Raw genomic sequence first — 27,160 nt, forward strand, 5'->3', positions numbered from 1 at the left:
CTGCAATGCTATCATATAAGCAAGAGCACACAATGGAACGCGTCAGTCCCAGATCGTAGACAACGAAGCCATGAGGCGCTTATTTCCGACGTGAAACAAATCTGACCTGGGGGAACTCTAGAGGCAGGGCAAGCTTGGCAACTTGCATCTTGGTGCCCTTGGTCTTGCCAGCAGGGTGGGCCAGCTTTCCTCCAATCTCGCGCCAGTACTGCGCAAACTGTTTCTCATCCAGGCCCAGGTCCTGCCGCAACGCGCTGGTCTCAAACTCGTAATTCATCAAAATGGCTGCCAGGGCGCAGCAATACGTCATCAGGAGGTCCTTGTGATGCTTTCTCATCTCACCATTGTGAGAGAATTTCCTCCGTATGCTCTCCACGACCGGTGTGGGTGCGCCCTCCATCTTCTCATGTAATGAACTCTTCTGTGGGACTCGCAGAACGCCTCTTTCCCTGCCTGGCTTGGCGCTCTTGAGGAATATCACCAGGTAGTTTAGGTAGCGGAGTACCCTTAGTCGTTGAACTGATTGGGGCCCTGAGGCGATCGCATACATGTTCATCGAGATGAACTGGTAGGGAAGAGCAAGAGGCACCTGTTTCTTTGCCGAGTCTTGCCAGTCCTTGATGGGAATGGAGCTTAGGATATCGGTGCCAATCATCTGCTCAGGCCTGTAAACGTCCTGGATCTCTGTAGCGTCGAAATTTCCCGGCGGTACGGGCTTGGCTTGGTCGACAGCGGCCTGTAGTTCCTCTCTGGTGGCCATGCTCTGGGTGACCTCTTCTATCGACTGCATCATGGCGTGCGCAGAAGCGTCGAGCTTTCGGGGGCTTCCGCCCGCATCGGCAATGGCCTTTTCGGGGGCAATTGCGTTCTCCGTGATCGCAGCAATGGCCTTCCGTGCCTTCTTCGTTCCGAACGCCTCGCCCAAGTCGTTTCGTAGCTCCATCATGGTCTGTCAAAGTAAGCGAATGGACCTCCTCCAAGGCTGGGATGGAAATAAAAATACCTTTGAGAGAGCTCGGTCGGCTGGGCTGTCCTCAGGTGGCTTCTGTGAACGAACGACACCCCTCACGGCCATCTTCTTGGCCTCCATGACAGACAACTGGCCCGTCTTGGGGTCGAACACACCGATGTAGTGCTTCAGGTGGGATTCCCGGGCAGCCGGCCCATCTTCCTTTACTGTGTAGTCTAGGGTCCTGTGCGAGGAGGAGTGTAGTGCCAGACTGGCAGGCGGCGGCGCAGACTTCTTGCTTCGCTTCGCGTTTGATGGTTCGAGCTTCGAGTAGACCTGGAACTGAACGGACTCGGGCAAAGACAGGCCAGGCGATGTAGCTGCATTGAGGCGTGAGTGAGGCCACATGTAGATGCTGTAGACGAGCCGTCCTTACCTATCACCGGCGGGCACGTTCGAACCGACTTGACGGACGCGACCTTGATGGTCTGGGGTTGCGAGGGCGCCGGTGTCTGAATGTTGACCTTCTTTCTGGACTTGGAGGAGCCATCCTCGGCCCTCTTTCTCTTCTTTTCGCTGCCGTCTCCCGCCATGTTTTATGTCGACAGTTCAATCTGCAGGCGGTTCCGCGATGTCAAGCTTCACGTCGCCAATGCCTCACACCAATCACCCAGACTACACCACGGTCGCCCGCTGTCTCGAACTTTTTTTTTCTGCCAGGTACAAGGCCCCACAGGCGGCTGACAGGGTGCTGGATGGTGGGCGGTGAGTCTAGCGCCCTGCCCCTCCGCTCTAGCCCTGTAAGAGCGAGCTTCAGCTCAGGCTCATCCAATATGGACCTAGGCACAGCTGTTGCAAAGAGGCGAGATCCCTCGGTAAATTTCAAGAGGGATGTTGATGATTGATGACCATCCAACGAGGTGGTGATGAATAAACCGAGAATCTGATTGGGAGAGTATTTTTCTGCAAGTGAATTCAGAGTCCACATCGTATGGCGCTCAGCACACAGACACAGCTGGGCGTCTTCATAGCAAGTTAGGCTGCAGAAGCTTGGAATAGAGTGGAGAGAGCTTCAGCTCAAGGGCGGGCGGGGTTTCACACATTTCGTCATAGTCCACCAAATCCAAGAGCACCAAAAAATAATGCGAGTTCACGCGAATCACGGGAGGCCAAAAGGTAGAAGCAGAAACTGTCAATTGACTGCTCAGCAAAGTATCCCGTTAACCGGTTCCGATGCGTAGTTGCTGTCCCAGCAGTCATGCTTCTTGGGGGCTGTGCGCTGTAGACACCTCCAAATGTTCCACTCGACGGGGTATTGACCAGACCGTCCTCCAATGTGGGCTCAATTCATCACGAGACTAGTATCCCAGACCTCCATTCCCTGACCGTGATTCCATCGTTGCTTCCCTTCGTCGAGACGTAGTAGATTGTTGCTCCGCAGAAAGATCGTGGGCGGGTGGTGTGAGAAGATCTCATGACAAATGTGGCGTGGCCACTATCGTGTGCTCACTGAAAGACGACTGTGATCGAGCAGGGCGAGGCGTTTACTTGCTGCAGAGGGGAGGACGTATTAGTACCTACGTCATACGATCGTGGTCGGGATTCATGTAGCAACGTACCTGCGAGCTCTCATCTTTCTTCTCTTACGCTTGAGACGTCTAACGCGCTTCTTTCTCCACTTCGCTCTCATCTTGAACGATTGTCTGTAAGCCGGGCAAAGTCAGCGGCGGAGACCGATAATGACGTGGGTTGTGCGGATGGGAGCTGTGCCGTTTGATCATGCGAGCAGCTGCGAGCGGAGGAAAACTCAGCCCGCGCTGTGCAAATCTACAGCACAGGACGCGCAGGGGCGTGCGAGGGCCATTGGGGGCTTTTCCTGGGGTTCGGCGGGCGCAACTTACCAAATTGTTCGAGATGAGTGTTGTTGGTGATGAGTGACGGAGGAGGGGAGAGCTCCAAGCTCTTTTGATCATAACCTATGGTGGCAGAATGTCGGGCTGAGGGTCTTGCCCTAGCAGGGCGGTCAGTCGCTGGGGTGCGGCAGAAATCACCGGCTCTGATTGGCTACTGGCAGCTGCCACAGCTGGTGGCTTCAACTGACCACATGCGGGACGGCATTGGACGGGGCTAGCTCTGGGTCAACGGAATGCATACGCACCAGGAGGACAAAGTAATCAGCTGTTGTTGTTTTGGTCGACCATGATCTGGATCCTTTTCGTCATATCCTGACTGAACACTTCATAACAGCTACCCGCCCTTGCGGGGCTCATGTCGTACATTGATCTCGTAGACTGGTATATTTCGATGTCCGCTCCCTCATGCCGCGTCGATGATGGCAACCGCACGTACTACACGAGACGCCATTGAGCCAACTTTTCAAGTAAATAGCTGCACAGCTTCTGTTTCAGATTGTGATATATGCAATGTTGCGTTCGTGGCACACGCATAAAGCCAAGCCGATATAGTGAAGACGTAGAACAACACGCCACTCGAGAGACCGGACGTTCATATGCATCAGGAGATGGGAGTGTTGGACCGCTCCAGTACGGTTTAACTGGCAATCTGATTGATGCGGAGCTGCCTCCGGGGGCGCCTATAAGCAAGATAAGGGGGAAGGTACTGAGCTCATCACTACAGAGGCATGTATTGGTTTCTCGCTTGGCACACCTTTCTAGATGTCGTATTGTACAAAAATTATATCCATCTTTGTTAATTGTGAAAGGCCATTGTAATACATGCAACACAAAATCTTAGTCGATGGGGCACTCTTTGTTTATCCTCATTCCAGGTTCGGTACTATAAAGATGGTTCACTTGATCTTCAAGAGAAAATGTAATCACAATCAGAGAGACTGTACGCGAAGTCCTGCGACCTAACAAGATATATACCCAAGGACAGCCTTCTTTGCTGAAAACCCATACTAACATCTATCAGAAGAGATGAGTGACATGTCAAAGCCTCAAGAATGTACCGCTAATGAAGCCACCAAGGAGTGGGGTGCAGGAGCTCGAAGAATTCGACAAGCACTTGGAAAAGACTTCAAGTCAGTCCCATCAAGAGATGAGTATTCGATAGGGGACTCGTATAACGAGCAGCAGGCTGAGAACAAGACTGCCAAGGCCAAGAGGGCAAAGTTGATCACTTGGCTGGCTGGAAGAGAACAAGTCAAGGAGACGCTCTCATGCTGTTTTCGCTGCAAGTACAAGAATATGCCATGTGAGTACAGCTTAGCAAGCGAAGGTGTTCTGGTCTGCCGGCGGTGCAAACGAGCTGGCGAGAAGTACTGCATTAAAGAGCGACTCATTCCTTTTGACGATCTGGAAGCGTCTTCAATGGCGATTGTCCAGGTCGACGGCCCCGCTTCCCAGGACGAGGAGTCCAGTGCTGAGATACGAGATCTGATCGACAGTTACATTGGCGAGCAGATGGTACAGGCACAGCCAGGCCTCTGGGTCTCTGTGGCCACCGCAGAGCATTCCATGGCACTTCCCAACGCTGCGCCTTGGAGGGCCGCCTTACCACATGACCGTAATATGAGCGAGACTGCCCAGCGGAAATTAAAGGCGCAAGTCAACGCCCTGAAGATTGAAGAAGAGGTTCAGCAGGAGTTGAGGGTTGAGAAACGTCAAAGGGCGCGCCAAGAGCGACTTGAAATGGCAGAAAGAGGGGAAACAGAGTTCAACGAAGAGGAGGATGACAACGATGATGACGACGAAGAGGTAAGGTACAACAGAGATGGGATGACCGAGCTCGAGAAAATGCACATGCCTCGACTTGGCTATCGTCCTCGAGCCAAGAATATGTGCGAAGAACGGGATATAAAACAGTTCTGAGATATTGTAGCCACCTGACTAACAATATCTGACATATCTCAATCTTATTGGATTATAATTGATCTTTCACCTCTGCATTCGAAGAAAGTGCACGAAGGTGATGATGGGAATTGCAATCCACTATAGCAAAGTGGAATTGGAGCGACAACCTCATGCGTGGGGGGCTTCCTTCAAACGCCTGACACGTGTAAGACGACAGTGGTGATTCAATACTTCCCCGTAACATGGGAGGTGAATTGCACACGATTGTCGAGAACTATCGGTTCTGTGAACGGAGGGGATGTGGAAAATCGGGAAAATCGGGACAATCGGCGAGACAATCGGAACAATCGTCGGATTGGATATACAAGAATATAACGTGCAGAAACAATCGCCAGCGCCTTGGAACGAAGAGCTGGATTACTATTTAATGTCTCTTCCTTTACGCACTTGGCTTGATGTTCCTTCCACACTCTTCATCACTTTCTATCCTAAAGCAGAACCATTAGCTCACTTCATTTATCTTCAGCTTCTCTTTGTGTTCATTCGTTGTCTCTCCCAAACTGAACAGCATACGCTGCCAACTACAAACGTTAATAACATCCAAGAGGAAGAGTCATTTGATACAAAGAGGGAGACAATGGACGAAAATGTAGACAGCGATATCCTGCATTTTCGTCTGATCCCTCTCAATTCTTCTCACGGGGCTCGATCAAGACAGATCCTTTACCTGCGCCCAAAGTCGCCACCACAACGCCGTCTCCAGTGCTGCCGCCTCCGCCTCCATTTACGCCTCAGGCGCAGTCAAGTCGGGTGTCACCGGCGCTACGGGTACTGCCATCAAGCTTACGCACCTGCAATGGTTAACATCGACACGGTGGCCCAACTTGGTCAATGTGAGTATTTTTTAGTTTACCTAAAACAAGTCATCTCTAACACCGCCCTGCAGGTCCCCGGTTTGGGGGTCGGAGAAAGTCTGAAACAAGCATCTCCAGGGCTCACGAATACAAACCTATGCTTCTGGGCCAAGCCAAATTACTGCGCCCTCGGAGAAGATGCTGAACGTGCACTTGCAGGGCTGGCGAATACAAACCTATGCTTCTGGGCCAAGCCAAATTACTGCGCCCTCGGAGAAGATGTTGAATGTGCACTTGCAGGGCTGGCGAATATGAACTTATGCTACTGGGCCAAGTGCAACTACCACAGCCTCGGAGAAGATGTTGAATGTGCACTTGCAGGGCTGGCGAATATGAACTTATGCTACTGGGCCAAGTGCAACTACCACAGCCTCGGAGAAAGTCTTGAACAAGCATCTCCAAGACTGCAATGAACTCGTGGTATTTGTTCGACTGGATGCGTAAATAAAAAAAATTCACGATGTAGAAGTAGTTGCCTGTGGTAAGAGGCGAGGCTTGAATACTTTGTTGCCGCAAGGGAATGCCAGTGGTTGCTACTAGTAGTATCAATGTAGCAGGAACGAACTACACCCGGGGCCTCTGTATTGAAGCTTACTATGATAGCGGAGAGGACTGAGAAATAGACTAGGAGCTACTGAAATCACTAAAATGGCAACTGGACCGGATGGCGACATTGGGGGTCAGTGTGACAGAATCCTTCCCCACCCTATACACTTACAAATCAAATCTCACCCCTGAGGTCTTAAAGAGAATCTCGTCTCCTTTTTGCACGAAGGCATTGGCATACCGCCAAGGGGATCACGAGGAACTAGCATTGAGAGAACTATCTGTTATAATGTCGAGTACTGTAACTGAAACGTTGAGCGCGGCCGCGGACCCAACTAGATACGGGTTTGACAAACTCAACCCCTATGAACACCCGCCAGAGACCAAAGCCGACGTACCTTGGTCCGAGTTGGTCACCCTGGATCTAGAAGACTATGCCCGCCCCGGCGGAAAGGAGCGGCTGGCGAAACAGCTCGAGCACGCCGTGCACCACGTGGGCTTCTTCTACGTCAAGAACTTTGGCCTGTCCCAGGAGCAGGTGGACCAGCAGTTCACCCTGGCCAAGAACTTTTTTGAACTCCCGACCGAGGAGAAGGAGAAGTTCGAGGTCAACTACGCCGAGGCGGATTATAACGGCTGGCGCAGGCCGGGCCGCTATCTGCAAGTCAAAGCCAAGGACAATGTTGAGATGTATAACATTGCCAAGTTCACCAAGGACTTCGAGGGCAAGTATGACCACCCGGACCTGATCAAAGCACACCTCCCGGAGATCGAGGTATTCCACCGCGCGTTGCATTCCAACGTCGTGTTGCCTCTTCTGCGTCTCTTCGCAATCGTCCTCCAGCTGCCCGACGAAGAGTACTTGGTCAAGCAACACACGTACGAGACGAAGAGCGAGGACCACTTCCGATATATGCTCTACTACCCGCGGACCGAGGAGGAGTGGGCCGACAGCAAGTACGGGACCACGGGCGGGCACACGGACCTCGGCACCGTGACGCTGCTGTTCCGGCAGCCGGTCGCCGGGCTCCAGATCCTCGGCGAGGACGGCAACTGGACCTGGGTCAAGGCGGAGCCCGGGACCATCACCGTTAACCTGGCCGACACCATCTCGCATCTGACGGGCGGGTGGCTGAAGAGCTCGGTGCACCGCGTCGTTGCGCCGCCCGAGGACCAGCGCCAGTACAAGCGCACGGGGCTGCTGTACTTTGCACGCCCGCACAACGACACGGTGTTGGTCCCCATCACGGACTCGCCCGTGCTGGAGAAGGCGGGTGTCAAGCCCCGGTTTGATAAGCTGGTCACCATGGCGGAATGGGTCAAGGCGAAGCAGACGCTCCAGCTAAACCCTGAGATCGCCAAGAAGCGGTGGGCGGAGAGCGGAGACGGCACGGTTGAGGTTCTTGCTGGGTTTAGGGACCAGAAGTACAAAGAGTAGCAGTCACTTCTAGGTATTTCCTATGCAGATGTCATGATCAGGAACCTTGTGTCATATAATTATGCTTGGGCACACTGAATCAACTTGTAGTGCATAAAGCCTCCGTTGCCACTTTGATACGATGCTTCAATTGATCTTAATGCAGTATAGATATCTGATATAAGCGACATCCAACTAAGTCGACGCCTAAATTATCAGTGTCCTCACTCCAGAGCTAGGTACCATCTCACAATTGCAACTCGTGCACACGTAAGGAGAGGATTGATGGTCCAATAAACGCTCCCTTTCCGACGAAACATGTACTATTCACGTGTCTCAAGGTCTGAGTGGGGTGGTCAGAGGACCGATCCGTGACGTTGCTAAGAAGCCCATAAATTAGATCAGTTGGTTGATAACCTGCTCAACGGCCGCACCGGCGGCACCAATACCAATGACCGTCCAAAGCCACTTGTTTGTCAACATATCTGACCTCGGCCAGATTGAGTTGTGGCTCGCCTTGAACTTCTGGAAGTCGGCGTGCTTCTCGAGACTCGACTGCGAATATCGTCGCTCTTGGTGAGCCTCGGTCTTCTTAGCCCCGCTGATGTAGCGAAGGAAGATGTAGTTGGCAATGCTGCCTAGGATCTCGATAGGGGCCAGGAGATCAGACCCATACAGCAACAGCGGGAAGGAGAAATGGACAAGAGCATCTCCGAGATAACTGTAGATTGATCAATGATACATATTCTCGTTTTGAAACGGATGTGAGAAAATACTTACTTGGGGTGGCGGACAAGAGACCATACTCCTTCCTTGCAGATTGCCTTCTCATCCTGGACCGTCTCCTTGTAAGTCGTCAGCTGGGAATCGGCAATAATCTCCAGCGCAAGACCGGCGCTGAAAATTCCGACGGCAATCCCCTGGATGAGCGGGTGGTATCCTGAGATCACCTTGCCCTGGTGATGGAACGGCGCTGTGAACGGAAGGGTGATGACAGTCTGCAACAAGGCCTCTGGAATGAAGACGGTGAAGAGAGCTGTGTTCCAGAAGTTGGGGTCCTGCTTGAGCTCCTCATAACGTGGGTCGTCGGTTCCCTTGCCCGCCTTGCGACGAGCAAGAGAACGGGTGGACCTGCGGTAGAGCAAGCGCCCGCCCCATAGGGTCACTCCGGTGAGAAGTAGGCGCTCGGGACGCGAGAGCAGGCTCATAGCCTGTCCGAAGGTGAGGCCTCGCCTGACCTTGCGGCCCACAGCCGACCACCAGGCATTGGCTATAGGCGCGGTGGGCCAAAGCCAGTCTTTGGCCTCGACGCTATCGGTAGCTCGGCCAATGCCGTATGCCACCAAGGCCAGAGGGGCGTGCAGCGTGAGACTGGGCAAGATAGTGTCCTTGAAAATGCCAACATCGAAGAGCTCGCGGTGCCAAGCTTCGTGGTAGTGCGGCACCGAGTTTTCATGGCCTGGGAGCCTGGTCTCTAGGGGCCCAGGAGCAGAAGATGGGGCATCGGAGTAATAGGGTGTCGAAGTTGAGACATTGAACTGAACCGTACGGCCTCCGAGGAGGGAGTGACGGTCGAGATCCGGGTTCGACATTGTGTCTAGACTCAGCGAGCAGCTCGACTAGAAGCCAGCATCTGTCTCGCGAGCTTCGTGCTTGTGTATTTTGTTTGCAGAGCTTCGATCAATTGGAAGCGAGAGATTGGAAATCGACGAGAGCTGTCACTCAAAGTGCGGGGAGAGAGGGGATGCTCATGGAAGCTTTCGGGCTGGCTCATCCAACCTTTGCATGACATCAGACAATGCGGAGATGTCGAACGTCCCCCAACTTTGGCTAATGTGGCAGGGCTGGGTGCGAAATAGGGCAGGTTACACCAAGGGAATGCCAGGAACGTCGATCTGGGGAATTCAAGGGAGGAGAAACTCACAGATAAACGAGAGCATATTGTTTTCAAGAGGCCAACCGAAGGCTGATCTGCCAGAGTCTTTGCCTGCTAGTCCCCAAGGTCTAGCAAAGGGGCAGTTTCTTTACATTGCTCTGGCTTGGAGAGCTCGGATTGCTGTGACCGCTTTACCGGGAGTTACCTAGAAGGTTTGCACTTGCGCAATGACCGCATCTGTCCGGCCATCTTATGATCTCGTATGTTGAGCGAGCTCAAGGGGTCCTGAATGACATTCAATCCTCACAAGATGACCCTCACAAGGCATCTCGAAATGTCGGCTTTCCCGCTTTGATTCTGATATTTAGTGACTAGACCTTTGAATATCCTACATATTCCAATACGTATACAATTGGGGGCACCACGAAGAGCAAAGCTATGTGCGGTCGCGAACTGTGAAATAAAGCTACCCCAGACTGCTCCCTTCGACTACCTCCCTCTTCCTACGGCAGACGGGACATCCGGCTGCGACCTTGTCCCTCAACAACCTTGCATGGGTAACTTTGCTCCCTATGAAGCGACCACCTCTGGTTCTATCGTCTCCATTCCCATAGCCTACGATACTCGGATCGGGCTCTTGCCCCGGGTCAAGATATTGTAACAAGTGGCTCACGTGGAACACATGACCGCAGGCAAAGCCGACGAGTGTCTCTGTCTCCCAATCCGTGAACGGTTCATGACACTTAGCGCAGTGACCCGGCTGTGGGGCACGGTGGTCGTGATCCGGCTGTTGTAATTTGGAGCCGCCGGTCACGACGTGCTCCGTAGCTGGATCCACAACATCCGGCTCCGTCGGCGTATTGGCCCCAGTTGTTTTCCCAGACTGCGACTTCGCAATTGTGGTAATAGTGGGCACCTCCTTGACCTCGACGTCGACGTGATCTGCTGCTTTTACGGCAACCTCAAACTTGACACCTTTCCTCTGGCCCATCCGTAGCATATTCTGTGCTGCAGCAACTTCAGAGCGAAGGACGCGTGCCACGCCGGAGGAAATGCTGTATTGAATCTCATGCTCCTTCATGATATGCTTTAAGCCCTCTCTCAGGCCAGGGATCTCTAGTCCTTCCGGAATGCGCCTGATAAGAGTTATTGGGTTGATGGCCGTGCCGACTTCTTCCAGTAGCCCGCGGATGAACCGTGGCTTGTCCATACTGTAATTAAGTAAATCTTCCCACAAATCTGGGTCATCCTGCTCTTTTGCAAAAGAGATGGCTTGCGACACATCGCCAAGTCTGTCGATGATGAGATATAATGCTCGCTTCATCTGCCCAGTGACTGAATACAGATATACGAGTTCAGGAACGTAGTTGTGACTTTCGCACTCCTGCACTGCCTTTTCAAAAGTATAGCTTGTCGAGACTTTGAGCAAGTCCATCAGCAGATCTTGGTCAAACATTGCGAACATTCGGACTGCCAGATCCGCGGACTCGTCGATAAGGCAGATTGAGTCGTCGCCTTCTCGTTCGCGATATGCCCTCCACAGTCCGCGCAAGTAGAAGTACAAGTAGAGGCTGAGCTCCTTCTTTTCGAGTTGGCGTATGACAATCTCGGGTTTGATGAGCCCTCGTTGTGCTTCCTCCACAAGGAGCGTGATGGCCTCCGAAGTTGCTTCATCTAGCTCAGGGATCGACATCTTGTTCAGCTCGGCCTCTGGCACCCTAAGCGCAATGAAGCTTGGAACATCATCCGTAACGGCATCGGCCAAGTGGTTGTCTCTTATCAAACGCATTGCTGCGTCCGCATCCTGAAGTTTGATGTAACATCTCAGGGCATCTCTAAACTTGCCGTTCGATTCGTTGAGTTGGGCAAGTGACTCCATTACGATTCGCCAGTCCCTGCCTTTCTCGCCATCTTCGATGCTGTCCTCCCGGACATCGCGGTACTTTAATTGGTCCTCGAGCGCAGTGGCGATGGTGTGAATATCAAAAAGCTCCACATCCCAGCGGTCTAGCAGGTCCTTGAACCTCGGCTTGTCTGTTTGAAGGTAGTGACCAAGTAGGATTTCGTAAACAGTCCCTGGGATTGGCGGGTGCATTGGCTCTGAAGGAACGAAGCTGACGATTTGATCGAACTTTTTGGCGCCTGCAAATGTATATACCCACTTCTCCCAGCTACTAGGCGTGTTGAGCACCTGAGATGCGATCTTGCCGGCACGATCCCAATCGTCAGCTTCAACTAGCTCCTGAATCCACAACTCTCCGATTCGCTGTTTCTCTATTTCGGCCGAGGAGTGTGGAGGGCGGTGCTGGCCCTCGATGATCGAAGCAGAGTCTTCATAGAAACCGTCACTGCTATGCTGTGATTTGCTTGGTGTTGCAGGAAGTACTTCAGAAAGCCTATCGGGAGGGGAGGCCACAATCTCAGGATGCTCATTGAGGAGAGCCCAAGCGTCCTCATAACGATGTTGCTCCAATAGCCATGCCAGATGATCACCAAGGTCTCTTTTGGTGGCTAAAATGCAGTCGTATGGGCTGTGAATGAAAATCTTGGCTCCAGGTTTGACCAGGTTGGGATGTACGGTTTGGGGTGTAGATCGCGGGGGTACACGGACGCTGCCGGACGTGCTACCGACCTTGGTACTTGATGCAGCATCATTGCTGTCTTTGCTCTTGATACTTGCTCCCGAGCTGAACAGAGATTTGGGGTTTATCGCGGCATTCCAAACCTCTGTACCGAAACCAGCCATTGCTTCCAAGACACCTCTTGATTCGACGACTGACGCCGCATTGTTCGCAGGCAAGACTGCAAGATGATAGTCGTTGGAGGACAGCCGTTCAAAACGGCTGAGGGTTAAGCTGTCCTTGTCGATTTCGACCTGGGAATCCAGGTCAATTAACCGCAGCTCTGGTGCCAGAGCATTCTGACGCCGCCGTATGCCTCCCGAAGGCTCACTGCCCGTTGAAGTTGTCGATAGCTTCGACTTGTGCCCTTTGACGTGTTTCTTGATATCGTCGTCCTCGTCCTCGTCATTATCCGGCTTACAATATGCTAAAACAAGAAGCAAACTCTGGGTATATAACGAAATGCCGGAAATAATGCAATCCATCCGAAGCCTGATCATATTAGCGCTCAAGGAGCTCCTGCTTCCTGATGAGGTGCCAACTTACTTCTTTGCGATCTCCGCTTTGCCGATCAATTTCTCGCCCGCGTTCCGTCCCACCCCAACACCTCCTGGATGCACGTGGATAATCCATATGGTGCCGCCCCAGCCTATTAGTAATCTCTCAAACTTTCTCTCGCTTTTCGTCGAGAGATGCTTCAGCTTGGCGGCGGCGGGCGACGGAGCTGACATAGGCTCGGGAGCTGCGCCTTCTTCGTCCGTCTCAACGGCCTGTTCGTCGATCCACTCCGCCCGCCCTTTCCATACGCCGGCCATCTCTTCCCACTCGTCCGTCTGTGGCCTGTCAATGTGACCTATGCGTTTCCAGGCATCCTCTGCGTTGGCCGACTCGAGATGGAGGTTTGATCGCATGATCTTGATGCCGTGCTCATTCAACCACACGACATACTTCCCTGACAGCGACCATTTGATGGTACTGATGATGCCTTCTCCAGTGTGGAGGACAGTGTCCTTCCCAGTGTTGGCACCCAAACCCATGCTGCCAAGCCAGCCCGACGCCGCGGCAGTTGTGCTCACGATAGTTGACGTGCTTCGACCCTGAGGGGGACTGACGGTCAAGACAAGGCTCCCTGCCTGTCCACCCGACAGGTACGTCCTGTCATTCTTATAATCAGGAGACAGGGCAACGGCCTGGACAGGGCGAGCGAAATTACGCAGGGACACGTCCTTCACATCTAGGAGCGATTGCACACAGACATTTCCATCCATGGACGAGGTGCCGATAAAGATATTGTTTGATGGGATGTTTGGCAACGGATCTGGCTCGCGTGGCTTGCGCTGAGTAGTGCCCGCTGTAGGCTTCTGCGATTGCCTCGAGGCAGGTCGCTGGTTCATGGACAAAGATATGGCCCTGGTTGCCACTTCAGACTTGAGCGTCGTGGGCGGCAGTGGTGGGGGGTAAGGAGATATCGAAAGGCTCGTTGCCGAGGCTGAGTGCGCATGGTAGACTCGAAGAGACTGGAACGTGGGTAGCTGTGTGACGTGCTATTTTAAAGGCTATCAGCTTTCGCACATAATGACAACAAAAGCACGGGAGGAAAACAGGAGGATAGGCGGTGCGACTTCGAAATGCTTACAATGTTGCCGCCATGCGTCCCGACGATCATCTTGTCACCGGCGACAATAAAAGCGCTGGTCATGTCGCCATTGCGGTACACGGAGCTGAGATGCTGCGTGAGGCGTGCGTACTTGAGCTTGGGCTCATCCTCCTCGTCGTCGGTCTCGTCATCGTCTTCAGACTCGTCGCCCTCTGCTATGGCGTCGCCCTCGCCGCTGTCGTCGCTCTCCTCGGACTCGTCAGGCCGCGGCTCGACATTGACAAGCTCCGGGCCCGAGTCGGTGTCTCCATCTCCGCGAGCCCTCTCGGCGCCCGATTCGGGCGAGTCTTCCGTCATGATAGGGAATACCAGCTGGGAACTGGCATGATCATGGGCGGGCTGTGTCTAGGAGAGGACTTTGCAGAGGACTGGCGTCGGCGGCTGCTGCGAAAGCGTTCACTGAGCTACCCAGGCAATTGGCAGCCCTGGATGTGATGTCGGTAGGCAAGCTATCCCTGGCCGTTGGGACCGCGGCTCCCAATGCGCCGCCTAGCTCGGAGCTACGTCAGCAGCTCAACTGACCGCACCGTGCGTCTCTTGGGAACTATACACTGTAGACGCAGTCGTGACTAGATCCTCAGGCAGGCCATTCTCGTCTGGATAGATTGACAAGCCTCGAACTACTCGGTACGCGTGCACTCTTTTGCCGTGTTTCCAATCTTGAGTCTACTGTGTCAGTAGAAGCCTCCCATGACTCCTCGACAGGGTCGAAAAAGCGCAATCAAGGCAATATTACCATTATTTCTGGGGCTCGGGGCATGTGCTACAGGAGTATACATAGTACCAAGACACAGTACGGAAGGCAGGCTACGTACCGTGGGCATTTTTGGACGTGCCCCTCATTAAATTCCAGGTGATAGTGGAAGTCGCGTATTCCTTGGGCGCACGCGTCTTGGCCTTGTAGTGGAGTGGAAAGAACCCGACACCGACCATGACAGCGTATGTAAACATGCCGACCTGAGCTCAACCGACTTCCAGCCAGCCCCAATCACCCCAGAGCAGACGTCGAAGCCCGTCGGTGCTTCAATGGAGCTTACCCAGAGAACATGGCTGCGGTGACATCCCTAGGGCTGCACCAGCCCACGGCATTGCAGTATGCCATCCAGGAGCAGCTGGTCGACGAGAACGCACCCAGCGCCGGCTACACCCTGGAGACCTTCGTGAACCACGAGGGCGACGACACCGGCGAGGACGAGCTCCTCGTGACCGCACATGCCGTCGTATGGTCCAGAGGCAACGTCTTCCGCAAATGTTTTGGCTTCAAGCTGGAGAAGGAGCCCGTAACCCAAGCACTGTTGACCTACTTTCCGAGCTCCGTGCAGTCGTCGCAGCACAGCCCCCGACACGGCTCCCAGTCGAAGCTCTCGCAGGACGGGCGGATACTGTCCAAGGCCCTGGTCGTCTTCCTCAAGACCCAGGCACACATCTACTTCCTCGATGGGACCAGCCACGTCGTCCACATGCCCTTTGAGGTCGAGGCGGCCGTTGCTGGCCCGCAAGGCGTCATCATACAGCGCAAGCAGAGGAATGATGTGGGCTATTCGGCCAGCTTGAAGTTTCCCCGCGTGCCTCCCAACTCGTTCATCTCGCCTCAGACGTCTCCCGTCTCCGTTCGAACCTCACAGCACTCGACCTTTTCGACCGAGACACTTGGCAGACCCAAGGCACTGCCCTTGAGGTTGAACCAAGCGCTCGACAATGTGTGGGAAGTCCCGAACGAGAAGGATGACTCCCACTGGCCGCGCCTTATATCGTTGACCGACCCCCTGCTCGAGCTTGGCTTGGTAGTCACCCACTCCGATGGGAAACCTAAGAAGAAAAGGAGGCAGAGTTCCAAGAAGTCGCCAAGTTTCCTCGACCGTGCCGAAGAGATCCTCCACATCGAAGAGATGCCGAGTCTCCAGTCCGACGCGAACATGTCCTACGAACCACTGGTCGTTGCCGTTACGATCAACAGGGAAACCAGCATGTACACTGTCTGGAAGATAGCGTACCTCAAGAGAGAAGACCCCTTCCGACCTCCGAAGGCATCTAAAAAGAAAGGAGACCGGCGTCGGAGTTCTATGCAACCTGGCCTGGCACCTAGTGGCGTTACCTCTCCCCTCCAGCCAAATTTCAAGGAAACATTCGGAACCAGCTTACCAGGGAAACGGTCTCGCAAAAGTGAGAAACAAGAGAAGGCCGACAAGGCTCTTGAAACTCTAGAGTCCTCACTTGGGCTAGATCAAGATTCCGGCTCCGGAAGAAGAACCTCCCGCAGGGTAAGCTCGATGCTTGCAAGAGCGGACTTATCGGCCTCACAGGATCGGACGGCATTTGGCGATCAACCTCAAGTAACGAATCATCCTGCTGGGCGTAGAGATACCTCCCATGGAAGTTCTCGGGCTCGAACTAGTGCTGCTTTTGCTGGCAGCTTTAATGCAGCCCCACCAGGTGCCAGCTCCCTGGGCAGTTTTCTCGAGGCGCCCGTGGACAATCTTTTGGAAGAACTGCGCGCTGGGGGCGATTTCGAAGGGTTCCATAGCATGGGCTTGGATGATCACGATTTCGACGGCCTCACTCAAGAGATACTGTTCACCAAGATTCACAGTATTTCCGTGGACAACAGCAATGTACGGTATTCCCTCTCCAAGACGCCAGCACGGTCACAATGCAAAGTCTTCTGCCTTCCAGGGCCACAGTCTGTTGTGGATGAGCGAAATCGCCATCAAGTCGTCATTGGTATACAAGACTCGATGGAAAAGCGTCTCCAGCTTTTGATACTCCATCTGCAGACAAGCATCAAGCCCTCGTCCAGTCCTGGGTCAAACACCGTTGTCACGTTTGGGCAATTACGGAAGGCACATAACGTCATTGATTCCTGTAAGCTCGTTGATGGCAACGTGGCAATGATCCTTGTGCTATCGGAGTCAGTTGACGGTACCCGCGAGCTTAGCCTGCAGGCGCCTTGGAGCGAACTTACATCTATCAACCTTCCTTCAAAGCTCCTGCTTTCAAACACGCGAGGCCTGGACGATCGGGGAAGCCTTCTTGTACGAGAAGTGGGAATAGGGAGGGCCATAACTCCCGTCGTCGGAGAGCTTGCGGCTCTGTGCCATCCCAAACTGAATGGAGTCGTCAGCATCTTCGATGGAGAAAGCCAGCAAGTCCATCAAGTTCGCATTCAGCTAAAGCCCACCCGACCACAAGTGACAAAGATCTTTGATGCCTTTCGGGCAATCTTGCCGCCGGCTGTGGGTGATGTTTTGCTAGCTGGCTGGTGGCACGTGGTGGCATGGATACGCCAGGAGCATGTTGAGGTTGCTGACATTGAGTGGTCCGCTATGGCAATTCAGCTCTTCACAATTTTCCTTGCCCTAGACACGCATGTACCTTCGGCATCTCCAGATACATACTCCTCGCCGACTCATCGGAGAAACCGGAGCCTTCTTAGATCAAGTAGCGGCGCATACGTTGATTTCAATGATTGGGATACGATGAACGTCTTCGAGACTCCAAACTCTGCAACCCATCCATCTTGGATGGCCGGACGTCCATGGCAATGGGTTATGGAAGAAGAAGAATTAACAGCGAATCTGTTCCAGCCGAGCCAAGGGAGACAAGAAGAAATAGGTTTCCTAGTATCCCATATAAGGCACGCCCAAAGTTTCATGGCTTCGACGATGGGCGATGCAGCTTGTGGTCAGGCCGGATACTTACCCACGGCTCAGAGCCACACGGAGCAGAGTCGCATGAAGCAAGCGCAAGACATTATGGTTGCATTACATCTCTTACTAGAGGAGCAGAAACTCGACATAACGGCACAGCATCTCAGTTCGCCGGCATCAGTCGACCTGGCAATTCTCGTGCTCCAAATTACGAAATGGCTAGACTGGCATCAGTGGACTCACAATTACGAACTTGACATGCCTTTGGACTTTGCAGACTCACAAGCCAATACGTTGCAGCGCCATCTGTCGCCAAAACCGGCAGAACCAGCGCTTTGGAGTGTTTTCGAATGGCTACAAGCCGGTCTGGTTCTCGAAAGCGGACCGCTTGACATGCCTGTTATTCTGACTACTGCATCCGGGAATGTTTTACCTCGTATCAAGATTTTCGGGCGTCTGTTTGAATGCCTCAGAACGAAGCCTAAATCGCCCGTGGACTTTGTTGAGGCTATGTATGAAAGCGGCATTACACCTGTGACTCTGGAGTCCTTGCCGGAGGCCATACTCGTTCCATTACAAGATGCGATATCTCAGTGCCAAGCACGGCCGCCGCCAGCATGGCCCAGCAGCTTGCTTCAACTTGTGGATCGGAGTGATGTCGACTCGGTTTTGTCGCCCGCAGACGAGTCTCATCTACGGTCCTCAAACCTAGCGGTATGTATTCTCAACGTTGGCACACGTGTTCTTTTACTGATTCATAGTAGATGTCATCGCACCTTGCAACTTGGGACTTCAATTCTCTATGCCAGAATATCATGGATTTCAACGACTCACCTGCTGATGACATAGCAGAGAGCGACAAGCAAGCAGTCATCCGAGCAATATTCAAAGAAGATCGTCGTTTAGAAGAGATCAGGCTTATGCTCAACACGACGAAGCCAAGACTTGTGCGCTTAGAACATCAGTCTGACTGGTCCGAGCCGTTCTACCTGGAACAGCAGAAGGAGCTGGTGACCCGCCTCGCTACCAACACGCTGTCGATTCCTGCAGGCAGGGGCATCATGAATTATGGCTTGCGCTTTCCCCTTCTGACTCAGAAATTTCACATCAATGGCTTTGTGCTAAATTGCACAGTCCGACCAACCAATGTCACCGTTGGCGTTGACAAATCTCTCTTTTCGGAAGAGAAGATTGCGTGGGCCTTCTTTCACTCTGGCGTTGCTGCAGGCCTGTCAATATCTCGCCAGGCCAAGGGCATTGATACGTCCTGGATTTTATACAACAAACCCGGCAACGATCTCAACAATCGGCACGCAGGGTTCTTACTTGCCCTTGGTCTCAACGGTCACCTGAAGGGCATTGCTAAATGGGTAGCTTTCAAGTATCTGACACCAAAACATACAATGACGTCGATTGGGCTCCTTCTTGGGCTGGCCGCTTCGTACATCGGCACAATGGACTCCTTAATCACACGCCTTTTGTCGGTACATGTCACTCGGATGCTGCCACGAGGTGCAGCAGAATTGAATTTATCTCCTCTGACGCAGACGACTGGAATTATGGGCATTGGCTTGCTATATTGCAACAGCCAACATCGCCGAATGAGCGAGATCATGATGTCTGAGATCAAGCATGTCGAAACCGAAGATGAGGAAGAGCCACTTCGAAGTGAGTGCTATAGACTCGCCGCAGGCTTTGCCCTTGGATTCATCAATCTTGGGAAGGGCACAGACCTGAAGGGCCTACACGATATGCGAATCACCGAGCAACTCTTAACACTGGCATCGTCGAGTAAGAAGGTTGAGTTGGTCCACATCTTGGACAGATCCAGCGCCGCCGCTGTTATGGCAATTGCCCTGATCTATATGAAATCCGAAGATCATATAGTAGCTCGAAAGATCGATGTTCCCGACGCCCTCTTGCAATTCGACTACATCAGGCCCGACATACTGTTGCTGCGAACTGTGGCTAAACATCTCATATTATGGTCCGAAATCAAGCCGACCCATCATTGGATCCGTAAGAATCTTCCTGCTCGTTACCACTCCCGTGTCAACCCCCCAACACAGCCCTTTGACAACCCATCCCGTGGCCAGCTCAATTCCACTCACCTGCCCTTCCTCACCATACTTGCCGGGCTGTGTTATGCTGTTGCCTTGCGTTACGCGGGTTCTGGCGACCTACGCGTCCGCGATTTGTTGCTGGTATATCTCCAGCGCTTCTACGGCTACTGTCGTGCTGCATCGCCCAAGGCAAATTTCGATGATCGGACTGTACACGTCACGGCACGAATGTGTCTTGACGTGGTTGCACTCTCCACTGCGGCTGTGATGGCTGGAACTGGTGATCTTAAAGTCCTGCGGATACTTCGTTCTCTTCATGGTCGAAATGACACCGAAACAACGTATGGCTCGCACATGGCGACGCATATGGCTATTGGCGTATTGTCTCTTGGTTGCGGGACGCAGACTTTCAGCACTTCCAATATCGCGATCGCGTCGCTGTTAGTTGCTTTTTATCCCGTTTTCCCGGATCAAGTGCAGGATAATAAGAGTCATCTGCAAGCCTTCCGCCATTTCTGGGTTCTGGCCACTGACCCCCGTTGCTTGGTTACCAAGGACGTTGCCACGAATGCCCCTGTCAGCGTACCGGTCACTATCAGGTTTCAAGATGGCCGGCCCGAGGAGGCTAGAACCACACCTTGCCTTTTGCCCCCTCTCAGTGACATCTCCAGCGTCCGCACTGACAGCCCCGAATTCTGGAACCTCGACCTAGTCTTTACTGGTCCGGAGGGGGGTAAGCTCCTGGAGAAGTTCGTGAGCAACCAAGTCTTGTATCTACGCAGGCGGCCGGTGGGCGGCAGTCCATTCTCGGCTACAATGTTGGCACTCGGTCGCGAAGATTCTTCCAATGCACCTGCAGAAGACGCGACGCAACCATTGGAATGGTTGTTTGATTCTGCACCGAGCCTTAACCGCCTGACTCATACCGAACGGAGTGTGGTTTTAGACAGTGGAGTTGGTGGACCGGACGTGAGTCATAGCAAAAGCAGCGTGGTTGATGCCAGACTGGCACTTGAAGCAGGGCTCGACCATGGGGGAAGGGATGATCTACTCGGCATCAGGGGGCTTTTTGAGTGGTATGAGTGGAAAGCAAAAAAGACTGGAGGTGGTGGTAACCAAGTCCTAGAGGACACGACCTGGAACAGTGAGGGCTGGTTGAGGGGTAGCATCGTCGAAGAACTCAAAGGCAAGGTCTGGTTGACTGGCCGCGAGACCGGATAGGGAGACTGGGCACGTGCTGTACAAGAGCTAGCGGGCGGTGCGTATGAGAAACATGTATCAAGAGTCCACGAATGACTGGAATGAGGAATGATCACGCGTTTTAGGTTGATTTAATCTGCTACGAAATCGCCAGAGGGCTAATGCATGCACCCAAGCGCCCTGATTCACTGTCGCGGATAGGTTGTGAACATGGATACCTAACACTGTATTCATAGTTTTTTGCACACGCTTCGTCCTAGTTGGACTTGTATTCCAAGCCACGCCCTCAATGCCATGACCTAAGATATATATCCAGAGTTATCGGCGCAGTCAAACACCTTGGAGATCAGGCCTGTGGCGAAGGCGTTCCGAATCGACAGAGCAACGCCATACCTAAACCCTGTTAGCATCGTTGAAGGGGCAAAGGATCCAGATGTACTTACGTGCCGCCGACCACCATGAAGAGGCCAATTAGGATAATCACTGCGTGTAGCCACCATAGAGCCTTGTTCTTGCCCGACAGTGTCTTGTACCCCTTAAAGTCATGCATCCAGAACAGCGCCGGGAAAATGAGGCAGAACGGTGCTGAGAACAGGGACCCAGTGAGACCGAGTAGGTAGTCTAGGATCGGCACGGCTTGCGAGATGATGAACGACAAGGCACCCAGGACAACATTGATACCGATCCACGTACTCCAGTGCACCACAGTTCCCTCCTGCAGATGCTTCGAGTCCCTGAGGACTCTCACAAACAGGTACTTAGCAGCCACATGCTGGTAGATGCCGTTACCGATGACCAGCCCAGGAAGTGCGATACCGTATGCAATCTTCTTGAACAAGGACCCAGCGCTTCCAAACGCCGGCGTGGTCAACCACTGCCCGCAGTAGCGGTAGATGACCAGCGAGAAGGTCAGATACATGGCGCCGACCAACAGGCCAGTCCACAGGGCCGCCTTGCGGTAGTCCTGAGGCCGGCGCATCTCGGAGATGATGGGGAGGTACATGAAGGAGCCGCTGCCGCACAGGAAGATGTTGGCCGATGCCGTCATGCCGGCGGCGAAGGTCGGGTAGGCGAGCGCGGTCCAGCCCAGCTCGAAGTCGCCCGTCGGCGGCGCCGCCGCCGGCCGGTCCTGCTGCGTCACGGCCACGACGAAGACGAAGACGGCGATGAAGAAGGTGACGAAGCCCAGCCAGGTCAGCCAGCCCAGCCGCGCGAAGGTGCGCACGGCCGAGAAGCCCGTGATCAGCACCGCGGATATGAAGGCGAAGGTCACGGTGCAGGTGCTGTGGTTCGAGAGCGCGTTGAACGCCGTCGACACCGAAACGATGCCGGCGGCCGTGACGAGGATCTGTGCAACGAGGATCATGACTCCGCAGATCTCACGGCCCAGGGGACCCCATAGAATGTGGCAGGCATCGGCGAGAGCTATCGTCGGTTTAGCGACAGGGGCAACAGGACACGGCTACAGGAGGCCATGTACTTACTGTGGCACTCGGGGTGACGACTACGGAAGTCACCGATAAGGATCGCGGTGTCTGTGGATATATGTACTCAGCAGATGTTTTATTGATAGACACAATGACTTGGAGATTACTTACAAGTATTCAAAGCCTCCCAAGCCACGATGGACAGCGAACCGCCGATAGCGCCCAGTGTACCAAGAGCTCCGGGCACGGCCAGGATGCTCATGGCAAAGTTGATCTTGAGGAAGATGACCGTGGCGAGCTGCCAGCTGACGGTCCGGAAGTCGACGCCATCCTCGGTCGTCTTGAAGACCTCGCGCGTCTCGGCCACCTTCTCGCTCGGGGCGTTGATGCTAGGGCTGCTTGCGCGGGCAGGGTCAATGGTATCGTGGCCATAGGCGGCCGTCGACTTCTCCGTGGTCGCCATTGTTAACTTGCTTTCCACTGGTTTTTGCGATGGAGGCCTGGTGAGGTAAGAATATGGTGCTGGAGTTGTGCACGCATATTATAGTCTCTGGTCATTGTGTCTCTATCCCTGGCGTTATCTACAACTGACCGGCCTATACTCCCTGGAGGTTAGCCGAGTTAGAGTAAGGTTTGTGCTACGGTACATAGGGTTAGTGGCTCGTGAGTGAGCGGCCCGCGCACCAAGGCGCTCTGCTATTGGCCAAGATCTCTGCCGCTTAGGGGGCCATACGATAGCTACCGCGATAAGTTGCATTATTGGCACGTAAGCAGACTCTGGGGTAACCGGGGTAGTGGACCCTTGGAGCGTCTTATCTACCTTGATTCAAGTTTCCCGTGCCCATTCTCCACCAGGCCATTTCGTCTACTGTATCTGAATCAGTCCATCGACAGAGGCTAGATCGATCTACAGATGGCTCCAGGAGATTGGAGACACCCAGCTGACACTGGCTTCTCGCCTCCATGTCCCTCCTCCTACACGTCACTTATCACAGTGGCTTGACGATAGCTTCGCCCTGGCTGAAAGCTCCAACGTCTCCATATTCCGGATTATTAATACAGTCCGACCTCCACCGGATGAGTCGTGTGTTATCGCTCAGCGCTGAGCTTAGTCTAGTCCTTTACCCGCTCATCTCCAACCCCCTTCTGAGTTCACTCGTCGGGAAGCCGTGAAGCAACACAGCGCTATTCGTCTTGCACTGGGAAGGAATAGACGACGGAGATATTCGAGGAGAGGACCAGCCTTTCGGAAAGTATGTAACCAGCTTCATTTCCACAGCACTTGACCACCACTGAGCTAGAGTACGAGCCCCTTTGATCCATGATGCCTGCGCCGGTAACACGTTCAAAAAGTGCAGAGGTATTAAGGCTAGCTACCGTGACTCTCTTTTAGGTGTAGAGCTTGGTATCAGTTAAGAATTGATTAATTTGACAGTATTACCACTGGTATTAAACAGAATGACACGAGCTGCCCACTTGTGGCCATAACATGCTGGGGAAAGGACAAAGACTCTCGCAGAGCCTCGCAGGTACCAGGGAGATGGAAGCATCTAGGCAATTAAGAACTCGAACCTGTCCGGAGCTCGTATGTCTAGATGTGTGCCCCAAGACTGCGCCAGTATCGGCCGCCACCACTATCACTGGGCACACACAGGATTATCAGAAGGCCAACCAAGTCAAACGCCCCTCGGATACGAGAGCCTACCGCGGCCTCGACCATCAGAGCTCCCAGAACCGCTCCTATCTTGACACCATCCGCCGATGCAGCTCCTAGCGAAACTAGAGGCACCTGGAGAAGAATCGACTGCTGGAGCCGAGAAGTCGGACTGCAGATACCGTTTGGAAATCATCTCAACCTGCAGCCCATTGAGAACAGAGTAAGCTCTAGCCGGAAAATGATGTCCACTCTCCAGCGTAACCTCGCAGCTCGAAGGGCTTCACACTTGTTGTGGCGGCAATGCGCTGTGGCCAATATCCAGCAAAACGCACCGTGACAGCCTGTGTTGGTCCTATCAAGGAGCAGCGCTTGCTTTCGCGTGAGCACTGGCTGTGACCTTTTTTCAACAAGAGGATAGAGGCTGATTAGAGCACTGTAATGTGATGCGGGCTTCTCCGTGGGTTGAACATGAAGCGGACATGCAGCAGCGATTGTATTAGCCATGCGATGCTGGCTGGTAGAGGTATCTCACTTATGCCGACTTATGGAGGTTGAGAAAGATTCCCAAGGGGTCTTCGAAGGAGTCCAACTGGAGCCAGGGTGGTTATTCCATTGGTGACCTGGTTTGACGTAGTCTGGCGAAATGGCATAACCACCCTGCGGAGGCCATAATATTTCCCCCCCGGGGGTTGCCACCCCAAGAGCTGCTACGCGTTTGCTCGACGCCGGATCAACAAGTTTTCATTTCATTCTTCTGAGGACCTCTATGCCCGTCGCTCGTCTTTCGGCGGCTGTTCGTGAGCTGGTCACCAGGCGACCTGCATCATTTCGCAGTGACGTGACGCTTCAGCTTTACATTGGTGCCTTTCGACTAGGGGCTCGGAACCTCAGTCACACTTGATATCTCGAACGCGTGCGATGAATACGTATCCCTTTCTGCAACCATCTCAATCGACCGTCCTATCGGGAAGTCTACTCGCACAAGGCGCTTCATCTTGGGTAGCCACCGGAGTCATTGCCATGTGCGGCACTCCTGATTCTGCAACCACTGGATGTGGTGATCTCATTGCTCATCGGAGCAGGGAAAGTCATAAGAAATCCCCTGCCGGAAGCTTCATCGACGCCTTTTCGAGTATTGAGCCGCATCAAGGCAATCAAGGAGGTGGTGTGTTCAACTCGTATTCAATGTCCTGTCATCTGCTGATATCTTTGAAGATACCACTGCATCACCACCGTCCAACTCCCACCCCGACTCGATGGGTAGCCCGATTCATGAGAACCCGAACGGAGACGCCTTCGAGCAAAGAGAGCCCATACATCAACCTGCACACAAGCTTAAGTCGGACCGAGTAGCATATCGGCCGAACGTTCCTTACCGCAAGGAGAGTGGCAGAGATAAAATCAAAGAGGTGGGCAGACGCCTACGTTTGCCACTGCAGGAGATACAGGTCTCACAGCCCAACGACGAAGACCCAGACCCTCTTCTGGTGTCTTCCTCAAGATTATCATGGCGAGCCTCCGGATCTTGGCGAAATTACCTTGGACGCGACGCGCTCCACAACAAGCCAGTTCACAAAAGCCGACATGTTTGGGCTTTGCCAGCAGCGCGAAAACTGCCTCGGCGAAAGTTTTCCGTCCCTAAGCTATTGGGAGTTGGCAAGTCTGAGATTGAAAGATTGCCACTTGACACCCTTTTATGCGTATTAGACCTCTTGCCACTTTCGTCGATTGCCTCACTTGCTCTGGCGAACTCTGCCATGATGTGTCGGCTCTCGGAGTTCCTACAAAAGATTGGCAAGGATGATCATCAGCGCGATACGTTTCTACAGATACTGCAACGCGAGCCTCGGTATGATGGATTTACTCACTGCGGAATGTGCAACAAGTTGCACGACCCCCTAAAGTCGTTGATGACCAAGTCGAGACTGTATTCCTGTGCTATGCCAGCGTACACAGGCCACCACCTTCCGAGGCGAGTGACTGCGAACATGGTGGACGCGGTGATGGAAAAGAAGAAATCGGGCCAGAGTTACGACCACTTGCTCTCGCAGATGAACACGACAAGGACCTTGCAGACAGCCGGTTTCTTTCTACAAATAGAGCACAAATGCATTGTTCGAGGAGGGAAACTGTTTCTGAAAACACGTCAGTACTGGTTCACGGACTCCATTTCGTCGCGCGCCTCCTGGGAGCTGGATCGAGCCTGCAAAGACTATCGCCAGTCGGCCAGATTCGAACAACTGATCCATGGTTTCGACCCTATCTGCCAACATTGGTCTTGTCAGAGATTTCTGCATGCCATCTGTGAATGGCCAAACGAGGAGGAATGGGTATACCCCCATAGAGCTTGTTTGAATGAGTGCGATGCGAAGGATTATCATGGTCACACGAACCAATGCTTCGACGACTCCCCCTTAGTACCGGAAGAAAAAACTTGCGAAATCGTCGAGAGAATTCTTGGAGTTGGCTTGGGTGTTGACCATTGCCATGGGCTGACGCATACTTGTTCAACTTGTTTTACCGACATGGAGGTTCGGTCCCTGGAGAGGACTGGACCGTTCAAACGAGGCGTCATGTTCACCACCTGGAAAGATCTAGGGTCCGGCAACTGCAGTAATAGCAAGGAATGGAGGTCACATGTGCAAGGCCCCAAGGTTTTCGACACTGGGCACCCATTTTTCGGCGGAAGTATAGGCCATGATACTCGGGCTGAGTGCGACGGTGGAGCCACTATCAATGGCCCCTTTTACTTCTTGGAGCCCTGGGGACTGGCGTCCAAGGCCTATTTTCATCTCAAGCAGGGCAAGCGACAGGCTGTCACACTGGGCCCCAAGATTGACCCGGAGACCGGCTTGATCACTGACACGAAGAAGCCATGCAGTGACTACACCTGGAGGTCGGACATTATTTGAAACAAGCAAGGTTGAGGAACGTGAGAAGGTTTCTGCTGTCAGGCGGTCATTGAGAGGTCTGAACCTTGAGAAAAAGGACGCTGGAAACGCGTACGTAACCGAGAACGGTACGTTACGTGAGTTGTTTATTACTGTAGGATACAAGGAATGGTGGGCGTATTGGTACAGGCATTATTCCGCATGGAGAAATGCGTCTTCACAAGGGAGGGCGTGCCGTCTCTGGCTTCAGAGGGAATATTCGATGCCGAAATTGAGAATGGCAATCTGCAGATAATTCAGTCCTGATGTCTAACCGTGAAAACCCCAAAGCCGAATGCGCCAGGAAATGCCACGCTGTGCCCCCCAATGATATAACAACCCAAGATTCTCTACTCATACACAGTCTATCATACAAACGCTCCTATCCATAACCGCCCTCAACTTCGTAAATCTGGCTTCTGTGCCAATCCGCTTTCTACC

General features: G+C 53.2%; 8 protein-coding genes across 8 annotated transcripts; 4 read left to right on the forward strand and 4 right to left on the reverse strand.

Moving 5' to 3' along the window:
• Nucleotides 1-79: 79 nt before the first annotated feature.
• On the reverse strand, nt 80-1,542 carry JN550_000413 (uncharacterized protein; the record flags this gene model as incomplete). Its single annotated transcript, XM_049315633.1, has 3 exons — nt 80-949; nt 1,004-1,329; nt 1,386-1,542. The coding sequence occupies 3 exons, from the start codon at nt 1,540-1,542 to the stop codon at nt 80-82; spliced, it is 1,353 nt and encodes a 450-aa protein (XP_049177702.1).
• Nucleotides 1,543-3,888: 2,346 nt separating this feature from the next.
• Nucleotides 3,889-4,782, forward strand: JN550_000414 (uncharacterized protein; the record flags this gene model as incomplete). Its single annotated transcript, XM_049315644.1, has 1 exon — nt 3,889-4,782. One exon carries the CDS (start codon nt 3,889-3,891, stop codon nt 4,780-4,782), a length of 894 nt encoding a protein of 297 aa, XP_049177703.1.
• A 1,731-nt stretch (nt 4,783-6,513) lies between these two features.
• On the forward strand, nt 6,514-7,662 carry JN550_000415 (uncharacterized protein; the record flags this gene model as incomplete). The annotated part of the gene is made up of 1 exon (XM_049315655.1): nt 6,514-7,662. One exon carries the CDS (start codon nt 6,514-6,516, stop codon nt 7,660-7,662), a length of 1,149 nt encoding a protein of 382 aa, XP_049177704.1.
• A 375-nt stretch (nt 7,663-8,037) lies between these two features.
• Nucleotides 8,038-9,233, reverse strand: JN550_000416 (uncharacterized protein; the record flags this gene model as incomplete). The annotated part of the gene is made up of 2 exons (XM_049315667.1): nt 8,038-8,362; nt 8,422-9,233. 2 exons carry the CDS (start codon nt 9,231-9,233, stop codon nt 8,038-8,040), a joined length of 1,137 nt encoding a protein of 378 aa, XP_049177705.1.
• Nucleotides 9,234-9,983: 750 nt separating this feature from the next.
• JN550_000417 (uncharacterized protein) lies at nt 9,984-14,092 on the reverse strand (the record flags this gene model as incomplete). Its single annotated transcript, XM_049315678.1, has 3 exons — nt 9,984-12,630; nt 12,685-13,682; nt 13,775-14,092. 3 exons carry the CDS (start codon nt 14,090-14,092, stop codon nt 9,984-9,986), a joined length of 3,963 nt encoding a protein of 1,320 aa, XP_049177706.1.
• Nucleotides 14,093-14,841: 749 nt separating this feature from the next.
• Nucleotides 14,842-20,726, forward strand: JN550_000418 (uncharacterized protein; the record flags this gene model as incomplete). Its single annotated transcript, XM_049315689.1, has 2 exons — nt 14,842-18,156; nt 18,207-20,726. 2 exons carry the CDS (start codon nt 14,842-14,844, stop codon nt 20,724-20,726), a joined length of 5,835 nt encoding a protein of 1,944 aa, XP_049177707.1.
• A 278-nt stretch (nt 20,727-21,004) lies between these two features.
• On the reverse strand, nt 21,005-22,595 carry JN550_000419 (uncharacterized protein; the record flags this gene model as incomplete). Its single annotated transcript, XM_049315700.1, has 4 exons — nt 21,005-21,098; nt 21,149-22,130; nt 22,190-22,240; nt 22,304-22,595. 4 exons carry the CDS (start codon nt 22,593-22,595, stop codon nt 21,005-21,007), a joined length of 1,419 nt encoding a protein of 472 aa, XP_049177708.1.
• Nucleotides 22,596-26,314: 3,719 nt separating this feature from the next.
• JN550_000420 (uncharacterized protein) lies at nt 26,315-26,701 on the forward strand (the record flags this gene model as incomplete). The annotated part of the gene is made up of 1 exon (XM_049315711.1): nt 26,315-26,701. The coding sequence occupies one exon, from the start codon at nt 26,315-26,317 to the stop codon at nt 26,699-26,701; it is 387 nt and encodes a 128-aa protein (XP_049177709.1).
• Nucleotides 26,702-27,160: the final 459 nt, after the last annotated feature.

Source organism: Neoarthrinium moseri (assembly GCF_022829205.1).
Source record: "Neoarthrinium moseri strain CBS 164.80 chromosome Unknown scaffold1_Wmoseri_CBS_16480, whole genome shotgun sequence".
Classification (NCBI taxonomy): Eukaryota; Fungi; Ascomycota; class Sordariomycetes; order Amphisphaeriales; family Apiosporaceae; genus Neoarthrinium; species Neoarthrinium moseri.